The sequence below is a fragment of the Anolis carolinensis genome, chromosome 2 (genome assembly GCF_035594765.1).
Source record: "Anolis carolinensis isolate JA03-04 chromosome 2, rAnoCar3.1.pri, whole genome shotgun sequence".
In the NCBI taxonomy this organism is placed as follows: Eukaryota; Metazoa; Chordata; class Lepidosauria; order Squamata; family Dactyloidae; genus Anolis; species Anolis carolinensis.
Window position 1 is genome coordinate 65,946,362 of NC_085842.1, and position 18,363 is coordinate 65,964,724.

Sequence of the window (18,363 nt, forward strand, 5' to 3'; positions counted from 1 at the left end):
TTTTATCGGGCAAGGCCCCATGTAAGCTGCCCCGAGTCCCTTCGGGGAGATGGGGTGGGGTATAAAAATAAAGTAGTTGTTGTTGTTATTATTATTATTATTATTATTATTATTATTATTATTATTATTATTATTATTATATAACAACAAATTTTACTAAACAGACCCTCCCCAAATCTGTTGGGAGATGACACTTTCATCTCTATCTATGGGATAAACTTTCTCATACAAATTAGGGTGATGGCACTTACAATCCAATACATCTGGAAAGCACTCAGTTGGGGAAGACTGCCCAAAGACTACTGCAAAGACAAAGTCCAGATACATGACATTTGGCTTGCCAAAGGGTTTAATTGCTCAGTTGTTTCTGTTATTGGATAGATAGACAGGTGGGCATTTCAGACAGATTATTTGGGATTGAAGCAATCAAAATCTAAAGCAGTCTCCCAGGAGAGGTAAATCTGGCCTATTGATTGTTCAGGTTTAGATAAGCAGTGGGAAAAAAATAGATTGAGGGAACCTCCCAGAATACTATTTTTTAAGGTTGTCTCTTTTTTTAAAAAAAAAAGTTTGTGTTACCTCTCCCCAGTCTCTGCCTACTTATTTATTGATTTAATTGGATTTATACCCTACTCTTCTCCCAGAATGGAATTAATAGCTCTGATGCCGTTGCCTTAATTAGTCTTCCAACATCTTCAAGCCACTTCAGTGGTTTTACAGACAGACAGAATGGCACTTCTCAAAGAAAATACAATAAATTACCGTGAGAAGCTCAGTGGGAATAGGGACTGGAATCCTTTTTCCCAGTTTGTCGCTGATCTTCTTTACAATAAGAATGGAAATAATGGCAATCAGGGAAGTGACCAAGGTGCCCACGTTGGTCTTTGGCAATTTAGAGCAAAGCTCCAGAAAAGTCTGCAGAGAATAAACAAGGCAGAGGATGTAATAAGAGAGAGAAATAGCAGAGGATGTAATAAGAGAGAGAAATAGAGACAGTGTGTTTGGGAAACACAACTGATACTCTTCCCCGCCTCTTCCCTGCCACATTCCTCTCTTCTGGAGAAAGCCTGTTGGGTGAATGGAAGAGTCATATTACACTTGCTGCTTCTCTTCTGTATCTCCTTTCCCTAAATACACAACTATATTTACATTGTTTAAAGTGTGCTTTCGTGCAATTAGAGATGCCTAGCTGGGCCCTCAGATATGCAGTGGAAAAGGTCACAAAGTACCCTCCACTTTTCCTCACTCTTCTCCATGTTATCCCATTTCCAGCTGTACTTACATAGATCAAAGCCAATGGCCCTGCATACTCTTCCAGTTCCACCCCAATGACGTACTTCAGCTGGGAGATCAGCACCTGGATAGCAGCCGCTGTGGTGTAGCCCCGCACCAAGGGCTCCGAAAGATAGGTGGCCAGAAAGCCAAACTGCAGCAGGCCAAGGGCAATCTAAATAGAGACCAGTCAAGAGGACAGACACCAACTTCAGCTATGGATTATCTCCAAGGGTTCTATTTTCAGGACTGTCCATACCATATCTCTGGATTGATTGAGAGATACAGACAAACACCAGAGATGTTATCACGAGGGTTATTTCTCAGAGGTAAAAGACATAGAACGGAACACATGCTTAGTTAATTCTGCCTTCATGGGAGAAGCCATATCTAAGGAAGAAATGTTAAAGGCAATTCCACATAGGTTTAAGATTCATGAGGAGGAGGCCATTTTACATCCTATTGGATGCTCTTCCAAATGAAATTAGACATGGGCCTTCGTTGCTTTGTTCTTGGTCTTTGTCAATGATCTTGCTTTAGAGAAAAGCATGCTGTGTTTCTCCAGAATCTTTAATGTGGAGCACCTTATAAATTCTATTTTAAAAAAAACATTTGGCATGCTTTCTTTTTTACAGGTGAAAAGTAAGAGAGGTGATATGGGTGGGAGCATGGAGCTAGAACTGGATGTTTCTTGTTGTGGCACAGCAAACTGGCATGCACAAAAATTTGGGTAAATTATGAGTAAGAAGTGGTGGAAAAGTGATGGAAAGCAGAATTGGTACTCTTTGTTGTAACCATTCCCAGGAGCCACACCTAACCTTGGCAGGCAGATGGTAGAAGTCAGCTTCTATCTATATTGCGGAAATTCTGAGTCTATCTGTGACGCTTTCCCCATCGGAAGGGGCTTTGCTCCTAGCCTAAAGGGGATCTCTCTACAATTCAAAGAGAAGGTTTTTTTCAGCTCCTAAAGATAATTCAATATTACTGTGAGATGAGATGCTTTTTGTAGTTATTGTCTGAAGCTGTTCCATGTTAGACTGTCTCCTAAGTCACAACCCCTTGCTTATTTTTGAACTACAACACGCCTTGTAATCTGGTTGCTCCTATCAAAACAGATACTAGAAAGTACACACACAGCCTCATGTGTAGCAATGTAAATGTCTCTCAGAATTCACAGGGCAAGAAGGGACCACAAGGACGATCTAGTCCAACCCTCGCACATGCAACAATACACAACTGAAGTTCTCCCAAAAGCTGGCCATCCAACAAGAGTACACCACCCTCTGAGGCAGTCTATTCCACTGTCAAACTATCTTGCTCTCAGGAAATTTTTCGTAATGTTTAGGTCAAAGCTTTTATTTTATAATGTGAATTTATCCATTCATGTTGTAAGTTTGAAGCAGCAGAAAACAAGTTTGCTCTCTCTTCTACATGACATACCATCAGGTATGTAATCACATCTTATTCTTCTATTCTCTAAACTAAACATTAGGCTTGCTCAAATAATTCGTTTTCCCCGTTAACCGTTATTAATTCGTTATTTTCGTTTGTTTTGAAGCAATATACGGCATTGGTTGTCCACACGTCTGGATATCGCGGTTTCGAATCGCGAGAGGCCGTTTTTCGTTATGTCGTCGTTTTTTTCGTTAGGAAAAAAAAGCTTTTGCAAATCACCCAAACTCCCACCATTCAGGCCCTTTCCTTTTGCCCCTCAGCAAAAGGGGCGTCACGGGCTCAGCCAATGGGAGGAGGCGAGGGGGAAGGAGGCCGAGGAGGAGGAGGAAGACGGAGGGGGGAAATGGCCGCCGCCGCCTCGCCTCAGCTCAGGCCTGATACTCAGAGGTTTTGACGTCTGTGCGAAGCTAGGCAAGTGGGGTTTATATATCTGTGGAAGGTCCAGGGTGGGAGAAAGAACTCTTGTCTGTGGGAGGCAAGTGTGAATGTTGCAATTGGTCACCTTGATTAGCATTGAATAGCCTTGCAGCTTCAAAGCCTGGCTGCTTCCTACCTGGGGGAATCCTTTGTTGGGAGGTATTAGCTGGCCCTGATTGTTTCCTGTCTGGAATTCCCATTTTCTGGGTGTTGTTCTTTTACTGTCCTGATTTTAGCTTTTCTGTAGCTAAAAATGCATATAAAATTGATTCTATAGGGAGGATAAATGATTGGATTTCAACTCCTACAGCTTAGCTTTCTCTGCCAATAATGGTACCATATCAAACTAAACCTCCCAAGATTCTGTAGCAGTGAGCCATCTTGGATATTGTAAGGGATTTATTATTATTATTATTATTATTATTATTATTATTATTATTATTAGACCTTGCTCCCAGGAAGGTGCCTTCGCTGTGGCTCCCAACTTATCTATCTACCTTTCCACATATTCTCCACATTGTGTGTATGTGTATGTATATTATATATACATGAGCCCCGATGGCGAAGTGTGTTAAAGCACTGAGCTGCTGAACTTGCAGACCGAAAGGTCCCAGGTTCAAATCCCGGGAGCAGAGTGAGTGCCCGCTGTTAGCTCCAGCTTCTGCCAACCTAGCAGCTTGAAAACATGCCAATGTGAGTAGATCAATGGCACTCCATGTAGTCATGGAGTGCCATGACTACATGACCTTGGAGGTGTCTATGGACAACACTGGCTCTTGGGCTTAGAAATGGAGATGAGCACCAACCCCCAGAGTCAGACATGACTGAACTTAACGTCAAGGGATACCTTTACCTTTACCTATATACACACACACACACACACACATTATGCAGGGACTATATATATACACAGTATATATCACACACACACCAATTTAACAAAGTTTCAGCCACAAAAACAAAGTTTCTGAAGTAGAACAATGACTTTCACAGTAAAGACAATCCAATTTAACAGGAAATAAGACTTTCAAACCAGGAACAGATTTCTGCAATTATTAAAAAATGGTTTATTATAAAAGCTATGAAAATTCGCCAAAAATCAGAGGATAAGGGAAACGTTCCAAATTTTGGTGAGCTATCAGTGTTAAATGTGTTCTACCACTGTACCAAGTTGGAAGAAGATCACTCAAAAAATGAGGGTGGGAGAGTCCTGTAAAGTCCTCTCCCTCTGTGCTGTTTTTGGGAATTGCGCATGCGCGTCCGCCATTAACGAATTAATTTTGAAAATAACGAATTTTCATTAATTTCGAATTTTTTTGGGGGCCAAATTCGGAAATACCATCAGAAACGAAAAGCTGCCCCCCTCTAGTTTTGAAACGAGTTTAGAATCAAATTTTTCGTGGATCGATCAAGCCTACTAAACATACCCACTTCTTCAAGATATTTCTCATAGTAGTTTGTTTCTAGATCTCGAAAAAGGTTTAGGGCCTCCATGTTCGGACCTAACCTTTGTGAATGTATGCCAGTGGCAATGCTGGCTGGAAATTGATGTAAAAGGTAACTTTCCTAAGCTCTTTAAATGGAGCACTTTATAAATCTCTCTAGGGACCCCTGGGCTCAGGACTTGAATGATTACACAAGCCTGTTAGGATGTTTTGAAGGGAGTGAAAAGGAATCCATGCTCATTCTTAGAGCCAAGGGAGGGAAACCAATGTTCTTCATCTGCACCATTTGGCTATGGATCCAATTTCTCCAGAAAGAATACACCTTCCTCCTCCTGGCAGAGTTTTGGATCTCTCACTCACCTGAAATATGCCCACCAGGAAGGTAAGCGCAGCAGCCAGCTGCACTCTGGCAGCATCCCTCTTGGCCTCATTCAAAATGGGAACATTGGTATCATTGTCGGCTTCCATAAACTTCCCACTTGGTTCCAGTGAGTCTGTTATGCTCCCAATCATCACTGAGATGACTGCAAAGGGGCCTGTGGTAGGAAGGAGAGAGAGGCTTGAGCGGAGAGACCAACTCCCAGTCTGACCTTAACAGATGCCTTTCTTTTTGGCAAGGTGCAGAAGGCTTTACTTATCCATTCGCTTCAGAGTGGCAGAACTGAGCTATTTGTAATTTATAAAGGAGCGTACAGGGTAGCACATAATGACCCCTTGGGCCTCTTCCAGCTCTATGATTCTGATGATATCTAAGGATAAATCTTGTGGCTGGATCCTGGAAAAGTGACATTTTTTGGATTACAACTCCCAGAAGCACACAGGTATGCAAGCTCAAGATTCCGGTAGCTATATTCCAAATATATTTCTTTCCCTAAAATAGGCCAGGGGCAATTCATTTCAGCTTCCTGACTTTGTAGGCATTTGGAGAAAGAAGACTTAAACCCCTTTACCCCTCAGTTCATGAGAGAACATTCAAGAAAACAGATATGCACTGTGTAACATTTCAAGGGGAGATGAAGTGAATAAGGGAAGGCTATCCCCAAGGCTAGGAGCCCCCGGTGGCACAGTGCGTTAAAGCACTTAGCTGCTGAACTTGCAGACCAAAAGGTCGCAGGTTCAAATCCGAGGAGCGGAGTAAGCGCCTGCTGTTAGCTCCAGCTTCTGCCAACCTAGCAGTTCGAAAACATGCAAATGTGAGTAGATCAATAGGTATTGCTCCGGCGGGAAGGTAACAGTGCTCCATGTAGTCATGCCAGCCACATGACCTTGGAGGTGTCTATGGACAACGCCAGCTCTTTGGCTTAGAAATGGAGATGAGCACCAACCCCCAGAGTCGGACACGACTGGATTTAATGTCAGGGGAAACTTTTATCTTTATCTATTCCCAAGGCTAAGCAGTTCAGGGCATTCCCTAAGCATGCCAGGAAAGATGCAAGGGGAACGCCTCTTGGCTCCGCATCCTGTTGCTTACCCACAGAAATGTGTCTGGATGTCCCAAAGAAGAAATACACTAGTACAGGGTAAAAGGCTGAATACAAGCCGACGACAGGAGGCAGCCCTGCAAGAAGTGAGTAGGCCAAACCTAGGTGAGAAATAAAAGGGAAGGCCATCATATAGGATTCAGTTGGTCTCTTTGCCTAGAACACAGATTCTGTTGCGATGCAGGCATTTGTCTATGTTCTCTTTACTTTTATACATCTTATTTTATTTTATTTATTTATTTAAGATATTTCTACCCCACCTTTCTTCTAAAACCTACACTGAGGTAGCTTACCCTGTGGGAGATGCATGATGCCAACACTGAATCCTGAAATGATGTCCCCTAGCAGCCATTCTTTGACTGGGTATCGTGGCAGCCAGGTCAGGATGGGGATGAACCGGAACAGCAAGGACTTTGCAGTTGAAGCTGAGCATCTAGAAAAGAGGCATGGAAATGCATCTCTGAGGGTGGATACAGACAGGGCAAATGCTGCTGAAGGTTATGACATCTTGAAATTCTTGCTTTTGTTTTGAGGAACGGTGAAACAGTCCCCTCACCATGAAGTTATTATTAAGGAGAACCATTCTGCTTTTGCTAAGAAGAAAATGAACCTTGTTGTTTCCATTTTATGCAAAGGTGTCCCGTCCCCCCCCCGCCTCAGTTTTGCTGTGTACCAGAACAGGCTAGATTAAACTCCACATATTTCTTCTTCAACCTGTGCTGAAAAGAGTGGGAAATGGGCTTCTCATGTGGATTAAAATATGGCACTATCAGCCACTGTCTGTGACTACCTGGTATGATCTGTCTTAACACACTCCACTACTCTTGTCAGGCTGGATTTGTCCTATGAAGAGTTCAGATGGATCCATTTATATTGGGGTCTAGGGATGTCAGGCAGTGGTATTATGCTCAATAAATATGACTTGCAAGCAAGAGTTTAGGCAGAGAGATGCCTCTTTCTAGAGTCTGAACATTGTAAGGTGCATTATGATGTTCATATCCTGGATGTCTCGCTATCTTGGAGCAGTCAACCCTATTTTTAAAAGTACAGACTGGAATTTCCTTTCAAAAACCTCTTGCTGCTGCATTCATGTACAATAGAGTCTCACTTATCCAACATAAACGGGTCAGCAGAATGTTGGATAAGCGAAAATGTTGAATAATAAGGAGGGATTAAGGAAAAGCCTATCAAACATCAAATTACATTATGGTTTTACAAATTAAACACCAAAACATCATGTTTTACAACAAATGGACTGAAAAAGCAGTTCAATACATGGTAACGTTATGTAGCAATTACTGTATTTACGAATTTAGCACCAAAACATCGCAGTGTATTGAAAACATTGACTACAAAAACATTGGTTTCTAACAAATTGACTACAAATAAGGATAGAATTGCATAAAATGAACATACAGTAACAACATTGTCTGAAATTAAATGCGTTAAAAGTTCAGTCCTTGCCACCTAGAGAAACAGCTGTGGATCTGGGTGGGAGACAGATTGCATTGGATAATCCAGAATGTTGGATAAGTGAATGTTGGATAAGTGAGACTCTACTGTATCTTGTTTACATGGAGTTGCCAAACTAGCTTCACTTATACACCGCCCCCCCCCCCTTGCAGTTTTCAAAGGTTGGGTTTGCATTTGAAAGACACCAAATGTCTATACATTTTTGGCTTTTACCCATGTGTTGCAATTCCTTGTTTTCATCTCCCAAGAGAGTGTCAGGCAGAAGTCATGTTCACATCTGACTTGTTGCACATAGATTGTTTTTACACATGATAAGTCATAAGTTTGACACTTTTCACTTTAAACACATGGAACCTTTTCTTTTGAATTCCTGTAAGATAACACTGAGGTCATGTTTTGTCCCACCAGCTGCCTCATCACACTGGGGCTTTAACAGGCAGCCCCGTTCTTCTGGCATGAGAAGAATTCTGGGAACTGTAGTTTAGGGTGGGGCCTCTGCTATAGAGGTTCCTGCCTTCCCAAACTACTTGTCCCAGAATTCTGCTCACGCCAGAAGAACGGGGCTGCCCGCATTAAAGTTCCAGTTTGATGATGTCTCCTTCACTTCAGGTGAGATCCACCAAGTTAGGAACAGGTTAAATATAGGCAAAGCAAAGACAAATTGAAGGAGGAAGGACTCTGCAAAGGATCCACAGAGAAAGAAGCAGAAATCTCCAAAGTCTCCACAGAAGGAAGCAGAATCTCCAGAAGCAAAAGATTGCCAGAGAATATGTGATGAATCTAGGGTTGTTGTATGTTTTCTGGGCTGTATAGCCATGTTCCAGAAGTATTCTCACCTGGTGTTTCGCCCACATCTATAGCAGGCATCCTCAGAGGTTGTGAGGTATGGATAAACTGTTTCTCCATACCTCACAACCTCTGAGGATGCCTGCCATGGATGTGGGCGAAACATCAGGTGAGAATACTTCTGGAACATGGCCATACAGCCCGGAAAACATACAACAACCCTGTGATCCCAGCCATGAAAGCCTTCGACAGCACATTGTGATGGATCCATTAGGTGATGTGATAAGGTCCCTAATTTTTGTGAAACACAATTATGAATAATCCTGAATTTTAATTTATGAACATGCTGATGCTGAGTGTCATAAAACTATCCGCTACTATATTCTGAGAAGTGGTCTGTGGTTTTCACCTGTCTGGCAAAGGGGTTCCTGGAACAAAAAAGGTTAAAGCCTTTGAAGTAGTGGAAGCACCAAGACAACATGTATCCAAACATAAGAGAATCAGGAAATCTTTGTATCAATTCTCACAACACTCTCCATTTTGTGAGTCTGTCCACTCATTCTTTCCAGACCTAGTGAGCTCCACAGCATATATTTTAGTAACTGTGAATCAGTCCCCACTTTAGTGAGCTAAAGAAACACCATACCTTATCTTCCGGGTCTTGGCACAAATAGAAGTGGGTGGAACCTGTGTCCTTACACCAATTTTCTCTAGCTCAGCCTCGCTCAGCACAGCAGGCTCTGTTTTAGGGTGACCTTCTCCCATTCCTTCAACAAGGATGCTATGTTGTATGTGGTTTGGTTTTACTACTAGGAAAAGAAGGTGAAAGTTCCTGAAAGTCGTAAACACCAACTACTACTAATCAGAGAAAGTTGAAATATGCACCATTGGATTTTACCTTGCACTTTGGACCTTGTGAATAGAGTGCTTAAAACAAATAAGAAATAAATATTTCAGAAGAGACAAATACACTCACATTACCTAAAGGAGGTTTCCTCCAGATGTACCAAATTACAATTACCATCTCCCACAGCCAACATACACACTGGCTATAGAGCAGGGTGAAGGCAATTTGTAAAGCAACATATCTAAAGGAGACTGAGTTACAGCAGAGGCTGGCCTAATTCAAATATCAAGTCTTACGTATGGCACATTGAGAAATATCATTGCAGAAAGTTAACAAAAATGTTAGATGATACCAAAACGGATGTGAGCAACAAAGGGCATTATCCTACTTTTGAACTCTACTGGTTTAGCCCAAGGGTGTGTCTAAACTACCATTTCAAAATGACTAGATGACTCTGAGGCCCCTTCCATACAGCTGAATAAAATCCCACATTATCTGCTTTGAACTGGGATTTATGGCAGCATGGACTAAGATATTCCAGTTCAAAGCAGATATTGTGTGTTATTCTGCCTTGATATTCTGGGTTATATGGCTGTGTGGAAGGGCCTTGAGAAGCTTAGAGATAGGATAGCAACACAACAGCACCTTCTTTTTTGTTTCCCAGCAGCTGAGCTAAAATGCCATATGGACAGTAGATGATTAATCCAGGCCTTTATGCCCTGAGCTGGTTCTGCATCCATTACGATGGTGGCCAGCACAGGACTGATCCCTCTGCAGCACCGTGTTGGTGTCAATCCAGGCTGAGACCACATCGGATTTGATGAGCCATTTCCTTGTCCTTTATGTTCCTAAACAATCCTCAAGGATGGGATAGAGCGCTGAACAGCAGAGAGAAAGGGTGATGGTAGCACTCTCCATGTAGAGAATGAATTGGGTCGACACTAACACAACTCATCTGTCCTGATGGCCACAAAGCCTGCAGATATTCTGGAGTTTCCTGTAACTTTTCTTAATGTGGCGTAAAGTTGGTTTCAAAAACAAAACAAAAAATAAACCCTCAAGATACTTACCGGTAGTCTCTTTATCCTCTGTATCCTCTGTATCCTGTATACTGGATTTGTAGTGAGTTTGGTTCTTTTCCTTAGTGTATAGACAAGCCCAAAGATACCTGGGATTGGCAAAAAGACAAACCAACAACTCTGAGAGCAAATCAACACTGAACTTTCTTTAAAAGCCAAAATGAGTAAACAGAGGTTGTTATTGTTTGGACATAGCATGAGGCACCATGACTCATTTATACTACTACTACTACTACTACTACTACTACTACTACTAATCTATTTGTATCCCGCCACCATCTCTCCGAAGGGACTCAGGGTGGCTTACAAAAGCACCATGAGGTACAGCATACAATATAAAATGGTACATGAATATAAAACAATATCATATAAAATTATTAATTAAAAATTAAAAACCACAGCCAACACATATAACATAAGGTGAAAATGGTACAAAACATCTAAGTAAACTAGCTGCCGTTAATTCATAACTAAAGTGCCAAAGTGTCAACCTCAAAAGCCTGCTTAAACATCCATGTTTTTAAAGTGGATCGGAAGGATTGGAGGGTGGGGGCTAACCTAATCTCCTTTGGGAGGATATTCCAGAGCCGGGGAGCCACTACATAGAAGTCCCAGTCTCTCATCCTCACCGACCGCACTTGAGATAGTGGTGGACCAAGAGAAGGGCCTCCCCTGCCGATCTGAAAGCCTGCGCCGGTTCATAGAAAATATGAGGATGCTCAGTGAAGTAGGAACGGTGAGAAAACAGCATTAGAGATGCATTGAACCAAATAGGGAAGGCCTGAGTTTGCAAGATATATGCAGGGAAGCTGATGATCAGGGCTCCTAGAAGTTTATTTTTCATAGGATTGTTATACATTCAAGACAACTTGATGGCAAACAACTGCTTTGTTCCTGGAGATATGTGTGTGTTTACACATTGCTTGCTTAGAAAGGATGACTGACTTTGGTTCTCCCACTTTTCTTTTAAAATCACTAAGCTATGTTTTGTGATGTACAGAATCCCCAAGTACGCCTTGTAACAGTGGGATTCCAAATTGTAACTAAGGAAGCCTTATGCTTTCTCCTGCTTGTATAAGAACTGATCTTATCACTTGATAATATTATGTTGGATATTTTTAAAAGATTTCACGTGTACTGTGCTGCAACATTATTGCTTTTATAACTGTTCTGTAAAGAAACACTGATTGACATGGCTTACTAGTGATTGCACTGAATTTTGCTTGGCCTGAAAAATAAGGATAGAAATCCAGCCCTATGACAGTATTATTGTCTGGGGAAAATTCCTTCTCTGTGAACAGTGCCGGAGTTCATACTGGAGGGCAGGATTGTGGGACAAGCTAATATTCATTCTGTGTTTATTGATTTTTCTTTTCCCTTCAGGGCCCTTTTATACTACACAAATATAACACTATGATCCCACTTTTAACTGCCATGGCAGCATCCTATGCAATCCTGAGATTTGCAGGTCAGGGAGGTTCATTTAAAAATTCCAACCAGAGTGTTCTTGGGCCTAATGAAACTACAAATTCTAGGATTCTATCAGGTGTTGTCAAGGCAGTTATAGTGCACTCATAGTGCTATAACTGTATATTATGAAAGGGCCCTTAAAATTAGGAGATTGAGGCCAGGCCACCTTGATAACTAGGTGCCATCCAAGGACATATCTTTGTCAGACCCACGCATCAAATGAATGGATAGAACCTGATATGCACTCGAGCTCTTAGACTCTGGACTCTTGGCATGTGCCATTTTAACAACTTTCCTGAACACTTGAGGAGAGATGAAAACACATCAAAGTTGTAAAGCTGGTGAATATATATTAGAGAAATCTGAGTAACAATTCCCTGTTCTATTCTGTTTCAGGGCCAAATTACCTATGATGCTAAAGGCGTTTCTATATCTAACAAGGTTTTTAAAACATCTACAAAGAACATCCACTTCCTTGGCAGGGAAATCCTGCAATATAACTTCAAAGCAGAAACCTTCTTTGGGACCACAGTATGGGATGCAGGGCTTCAGTTCCATCTGCACTGCCATAATTAATTAGTTTCCAAAATCACTTTTTTCTTTTCCTAAATACTATATCTTAAATACTGTGTAGGACTTTAACACACATATCTAGCATTTGGAAAAGGCTATCTTTTTGGATAATAACTTCCAATATGCCCCAGGCAGGATGGGATTCCAGAATCCCATACATAGCAAGCATATCCCACAATCAGCTGAGAAGTCCCTCTTCCATGTTTTTGCACAGTGTATTAACTGTCGTGGTGGGACAAAGCCCAGAGTTCCACTAGTTGACCTCAATCAACTAGGGATATCTCAAGGGATAGCAAATACTCCAAAAGAGAGGAGTAGAATTCAAAACAATCTTAACAGATTAGAGAGATGGGCCGAAACTAACAAAATGAAAGGGACAAATACAAGATACTTCACTTAGGCAGAAAAAATGAAATCCAAAGATACAGAATGGGGGACGCCTGGGTTGACAGCAGTACATGTGAAAAGGATTTCGGAGTCCCAGTGGACAACAAGTTAAATATGAACCAACAATGTGATGTGGCGGCAAAAAATGCCAATGGGATTTTGGCCTGCATAAATAGGAATATAGTGTCTAGATCAGGGGTCCTCAAACTTTTAAAGTGGAGGGCCAGTTCATGGTCCCTCAGATTGTTGAGGGGCCAAATTATCATTTGAAAAAAAAAATACGAATAAATTCCTATGAACACTGCACATGTCTTATCTGTAGTACAAAAAACCCCCCAACAACAATCATTTATTTATTTATTTATTTGCTACATTTATACTCCACCCTCTCTCACCCCGAAGGGGACTCAGAGCAGCTTACAAGTTGTATGTACATAAATATATTATATTATTAGCATAGCACAATATTAGCATTATATATTACTACTAGCTGTGCCCGGCCACGCGTTGCTGTGGCGTTGTCTGGTGGTGTTGGTGAGAACTTGTTGAGGTAGTGGTGGTATTGAATGTCTGTTGTATGGTTGTCTTTATGTTTAGTATGCATTTGGTTGTTTGTGTACTGTGAAAGTGGTGAGGATAGAGGGGGTCTATGTCCCTGTGTAGTATTGTATAAGGAGCCCCGGTGGCGAAGTGCGTTAAAGCACTGAGCTGGAGACCAAAAGGTCCCTGGTTCAAACCCCGGGAGCGGCGTGAGCGGCTGCTGTTAGCTCCAGCTCCTGCCAACCTAACAGTTCAAAAACATGCAAATGTGAGTAGATTAATAGGTACCGCTCCGGCGGGAAAGTAAGGGCACTCCATGCAGTCATGCCGGCCACATGACCTTAGAGGTGTCTACGGACAACGCCGGCTCTTCGGCTTAGAAATGGAGATGAGCACCAGGCCCCAGAGTCAGACATGACTGGACTTAACATCAGGGGAAACCTTTACCTTTACCTTTAGTATTGTATAGTATTTATACGTTGTCCATGTGTTGTGAAAGCTTGGGTTGTGTCCAGCTGCATAGTAGAAAGGGTTGGGCTGGATGGCCCCTAGGAGTCTCTCCAAACTCTTGGATTCTATGCTTTCATTATTATTATTATTATTATTATTATTATTATTATTATTATTATCATCATCATCATCTTCTTCATCACCATTATTAGGTAGAGGCTGGATGGCCATCTGTCAGGAGCGCTTGGATTGTGTCCTCCTGCATGGTAGAAGGAAGTTGATCTGGATGACCCTTAGGGGTAACTCCAAACCTTAGGATTGTATGATGTTGTTATTATTATTATTAGTAGTAGTATTAGTATTGAGAGGCTGGGTGGCCATCTGTTGGGAGTGCTTGGATTGTGTCCTCCATGGCAGAGTTGAGTTGGAGTGGATGGCCTTTAGGTGTGTCTCCTAACTGTCTGATGCTATGATTCGATGTGTGTTATTATTGTGCAGATATTGGATGGCCATCTGTCAGGAGTGGTTGGATTGTGTCCTCCTGCATGATATAAGGAAGTTGAACTGGATGATCCTTAGGGGTATCTGCTAACCTTAGGATTGTACAATATTCTTATTCTTCTTATTATTATTATTGAGAGGCTGGGTGGCCATCTGTTGGGCATGCTTGGATTGTGTCCTCCATGGCAGAATTGGGTTGTTCTGGATTACCACAGTAATTATTTCATATTACAGTAGAATCTCACTTATCCAACATTCGCTTATCCAAAGTTCTGGATTATCCAACGCAGTCTGCCTTTTAGTAGTCAATGTTTTGTAGTCAGTGTTTTAAATTCATTGTGATATTTTGGTGCTAAATTTGTAAATACAATAATTACAACATAGCATTACTGAGTATTGAACTACTTTTTCTGTCAGATTTGTTGTATAACATGATATTTGGTGCTTAATTTGTATAATCATTACCTAATTTGATGTTTAATAGACTTTTTCTGAATCTCTTCTTATTATCCAACATATTCACTTATCCAACGTTCTGCCGGCCTGTTTATGTTGGATAAGTGAGACTCTACTGTATACTTATAATCTTATATCTGCTTAGAACTGGATTATATGAGGCCCCTTCTACACAGCTGTATAAAATGCACACTGAAGTGAATTATCTGGCAGTGTGGACTCAAGATAATCCAGTTCAAAGCAGATAATATAAGATTATAAATGGGTAATATAGCTGTGTGGAAGGGCCTTGAGTCTACACTGCCATTTAATCCAGTTAAAATCAGATAATCTATGGAAAATGCCTAAGTGAGGCCTAACTGTGCCTGTCCCGTGAGCTGAGTAGGTTGCTAGGAAACCAAGTGGGCGGAGCTTAGCACTCTAACTGGCAGCAATTGGATAAAAACAATTATTACTCTCTCTCTAATTAGGACTTTATTTTTCTTTTCTTTTTGTTGTATCAACCTAGTGCCGTGGATTGTGTTGTCAAATTTTGAGGTTGGGGGGCCTGTACTTTTGTTGTTTTGTCCACTGCCCTGATGCCATTACTCTTTTATATATATAGATATTGTACTATACCAATATACCATATTATTAATAGTAATATTACATTTAATATATAATATATAATTAATATTGTTATATTATACAATATTATTACATTGTATTATTATTATTAGCCGCCCTGAGTCCCCTACTGGGTGAGAAGGGCAGGGTAGAAATACTGTAATAAATAAATAAATATGTATTATATTGTATTACATTATAATATTATTATCAATATTATATATATACACAATATATTATCTTATTACCATAGCACAATATTAGTAAATGAATGAGCAATACAATATTTAAAAATAAAAACAATTTTAACCAACATAAACCTATCAGGATTTCAATGGGAAGTGTGGGCCTGCTTCTGCCCAATGAGATAGTCAAGTTAAGTAGGATTGTTGTTGTGTGCCTTCAAGTCATTTCAGACTTTGGGTATGCCTAAGTCTAAAACTGAGGGCGAGGGCCAGGTAAATGACCTTGGAGGGCCGCATCCGGCCCCCGGGCCTTAGTTTGGGGACCCCTGGTCTAGATGTAGGGAAGTCATGCTCCCCCTCTATTCCGCCATGATCAGACTACACCTGGAATACTGTGTCCAATTCTGGGCACCACAATTGAAAGGAGATGTTGACAAGCTGGAATGTGTCCAGAAGAGGGTGACTAAAATGATCAAGGGTCTGGAGAACAAGCCCTATGAGGAGTGGCTTAAAGAGCTAGGCATGTTTAGCCTGCAGAAGAGAAGGCTGAGAGGAGACATGATGTCCATGTATAAATATGTGAGTGGAAGTCATAGGGAGGAGGGAGCTATCTTGTTTTCTGCTGCCCTGGAGATTAGGACGCGGAACAATGGCTTCAAACTACAGGAAAGCAGATTCTGCTTGAACATTAGGAAGAACTTCCTGACTGTGAGAGCTGTTCAACAGTGGAACTCTCTGCCCTGGAGTGTGGTGAGGGCTCCTTCTTTGGAGGCTTTTAAGCAGAGGCTGTCGGGGCTGTTTTGAATGCAATTTCCTGCTTGTTGGCAGGGGGTTAGACTGGATTAATCCAGGCCATTATGCCCTGAGCTGGTTCTGCATTGATTACGATGGTGGCCAGCACAGGACTGATCCCTCTGCAGCACCGTGTTGGTGTCAATCCAAGCTGAGGTCTCTTCCAATTCTGTGATTCTATGATGCTATGATTCTATGAATCCTAAATAGAGAGAGGGTCCCACCCATGTATCGTGATCCCACCAGACTATTTATTATGCAGTTCTGATTTTATTTTATTGATTCTCATTTGGGCATTGCTGTTGCTGAATTGTTGCATTAAAAAGCATAACTTCTGTTTTTTATCTCTCCCCCTCCCCCCACAAAGGTTAGAGCTGTTTCCTCAGGGTTCCCATTGAGTCTGTCATTCTGGCAGCTATCAAACCTATCATATTTCACTGATTAAAGATGAATTGTTTCCAAACCACTCTCAGGTTCCTGGTATTAACCTCAAATTACTGTGGTGCCTTTAGTGGGATACATACATTTCCCAGCCTGGTGGCACCATTCAGCTCTACTAGATCACAATTCCCATTAATGTCACATAGCATTGCCACTTATGGAAGATGCAGTTTGACATATCCGGAGTACACCATGATGTGGGTGTCTGGTCTGAACCGTCTTGCTGACCAGTCATAATGTCAGGTAAAGAAGGAAGTAGGTGGTTGTAGAACACTGAGGATTTTCCCCCTTCCCTTGCCTTCATAACAGTTACTCAGAAAATGAGTACCCAGCACATTCTGCACTTTGAAGAAACAAGAATTTTAATTCTCCTCAGAAAATGCATTTTCCCAGGACACCTGCCCTTTGATGGCTTTCAAGTACCAGTTATCTCAGATGTACTTGGACATGCATGCATGATCACAAGCCAATGTGACTCCTTTTGCTACTCAAAAACACATCGAATTGCAAACTGCAGATAGAAAGGGAAAAGCATGTCTCTATCCATGTATTTTGCCATTAGAACTTAGACTATTTTGCAGATTTGGAGAGATTATAGATGCTGTTGTCCTGCCATAATTGTGATTTGCCTGCATAGAATAATCCCCTATGTAGCAGACAGTTGTGAATATGAATAGTTACCAAGATTTACTCTTTTTTAATTGTTCCGTATTCACAATTATGATGTTGACATGATAGTAACACTATTGCTATGACCATAACTCTTCCCCCAATCCTTCCTTACCAGGCATTAGATCAGTGGTTCTCAACCTGGGGTCCCCAGATGTTTTTGGCCTAAAATTCCCAGAAATCCCAGCCAGTTTCCCGGCTGTTAGGATTTCTGGGAGTTGAAGGCCAAAAACATCTGGGGATCCCAAGTTGAGGACCAATGCATTAGATTAATAAAAAAAGGAGGTCCATTCTGATGTTGATTAGTTTGGGGAGGTTCCTTAGTGAAATATACTTAGCTAAGTAGCTAATACAAGATCTGAGCCAATACAAAATAATTAAGTTATCTAATTAAAACAATGGGGGGTTAAATACCCTATTTACTAAAATCTCATGCTGGCCTTTTTTTGGTAAAATTACATCGCCCAAATTAAGGGGTGCATTATATTTGCGTAATACAGTAATCTTGAGCCAAAGCAAAAGGAGAAGCTGCTTCAAGAGCATCTGGAGCTCCTATTTGAGGGGCATCACCTCTAATTTAATTGTTATGGCTCAATGCTATGCCAACCTGGGATTTGTAGTTTGGTGCTGCATCAGCATTATTTGGCAGAGAAGGCTCAAGACCTTGGAAAACTACAGTCCCTAGGATTCCAAAGCATTGAATCAATGTAATCAAAGTGGATTCATTCTACAGCATAGATGCACACCAAGGTTTTCTTTTCAATTGCTGGAAGTTTTGGTGTTCTAAATTACAAAGAGTGCACTTTTGCCACTGAGCTTTAAATTCAGCAGTAAATACTTTTTTTTTGTTTCAGGTTTTTGAAAATTGATGTGCACATACTATTAGATGACACATAAGACTTGAGTAAATATGGTAATAAAATAATGCCTGGTTTGAAACATTTGGAAATCTTGAAAAAAATGTATGCTTTTTCATGCCCATTGCGTGAGCCTAACATTCCTACATTCAAATTGTATATGCTGTCATTCTGTTAGTGG

At 41.2% G+C, this 18,363-nt stretch overlaps 1 protein-coding gene across 3 annotated transcripts in view; it reads right to left on the bottom strand.

The window, feature by feature from the left end:
* slc26a6 (solute carrier family 26 member 6) overlaps positions 1-18,363 on the bottom strand; it is a 36,958-nt gene that overhangs the window by 17,526 nt on the left and 1,069 nt on the right. Inside the window, exons 2-8 of one of the 3 annotated variants that reach the window (XM_062969835.1) lie at positions 10,247-10,344; positions 8,976-9,135; positions 6,364-6,503; positions 6,061-6,171; positions 4,950-5,125; positions 1,283-1,447; positions 763-915 (exon numbers count right to left, since the gene is read on the bottom strand). In XM_062969835.1, coding sequence (XP_062825905.1) covers positions 763-915; positions 1,283-1,447; positions 4,950-5,125; positions 6,061-6,171; positions 6,364-6,503; positions 8,976-9,094 — 864 coding nt within the window. In that variant the 5' untranslated portion in view covers positions 9,095-9,135; positions 10,247-10,344. Of the gene's footprint in view, positions 1-762; positions 916-1,282; positions 1,448-4,949; positions 5,126-6,060; positions 6,172-6,363; positions 6,504-8,975; positions 9,162-10,246; positions 10,345-18,363 lie in introns of all 3 variants that reach the window. The other 2 variants (XM_062969836.1, XM_062969834.1) reach the window with 2 other exon arrangements.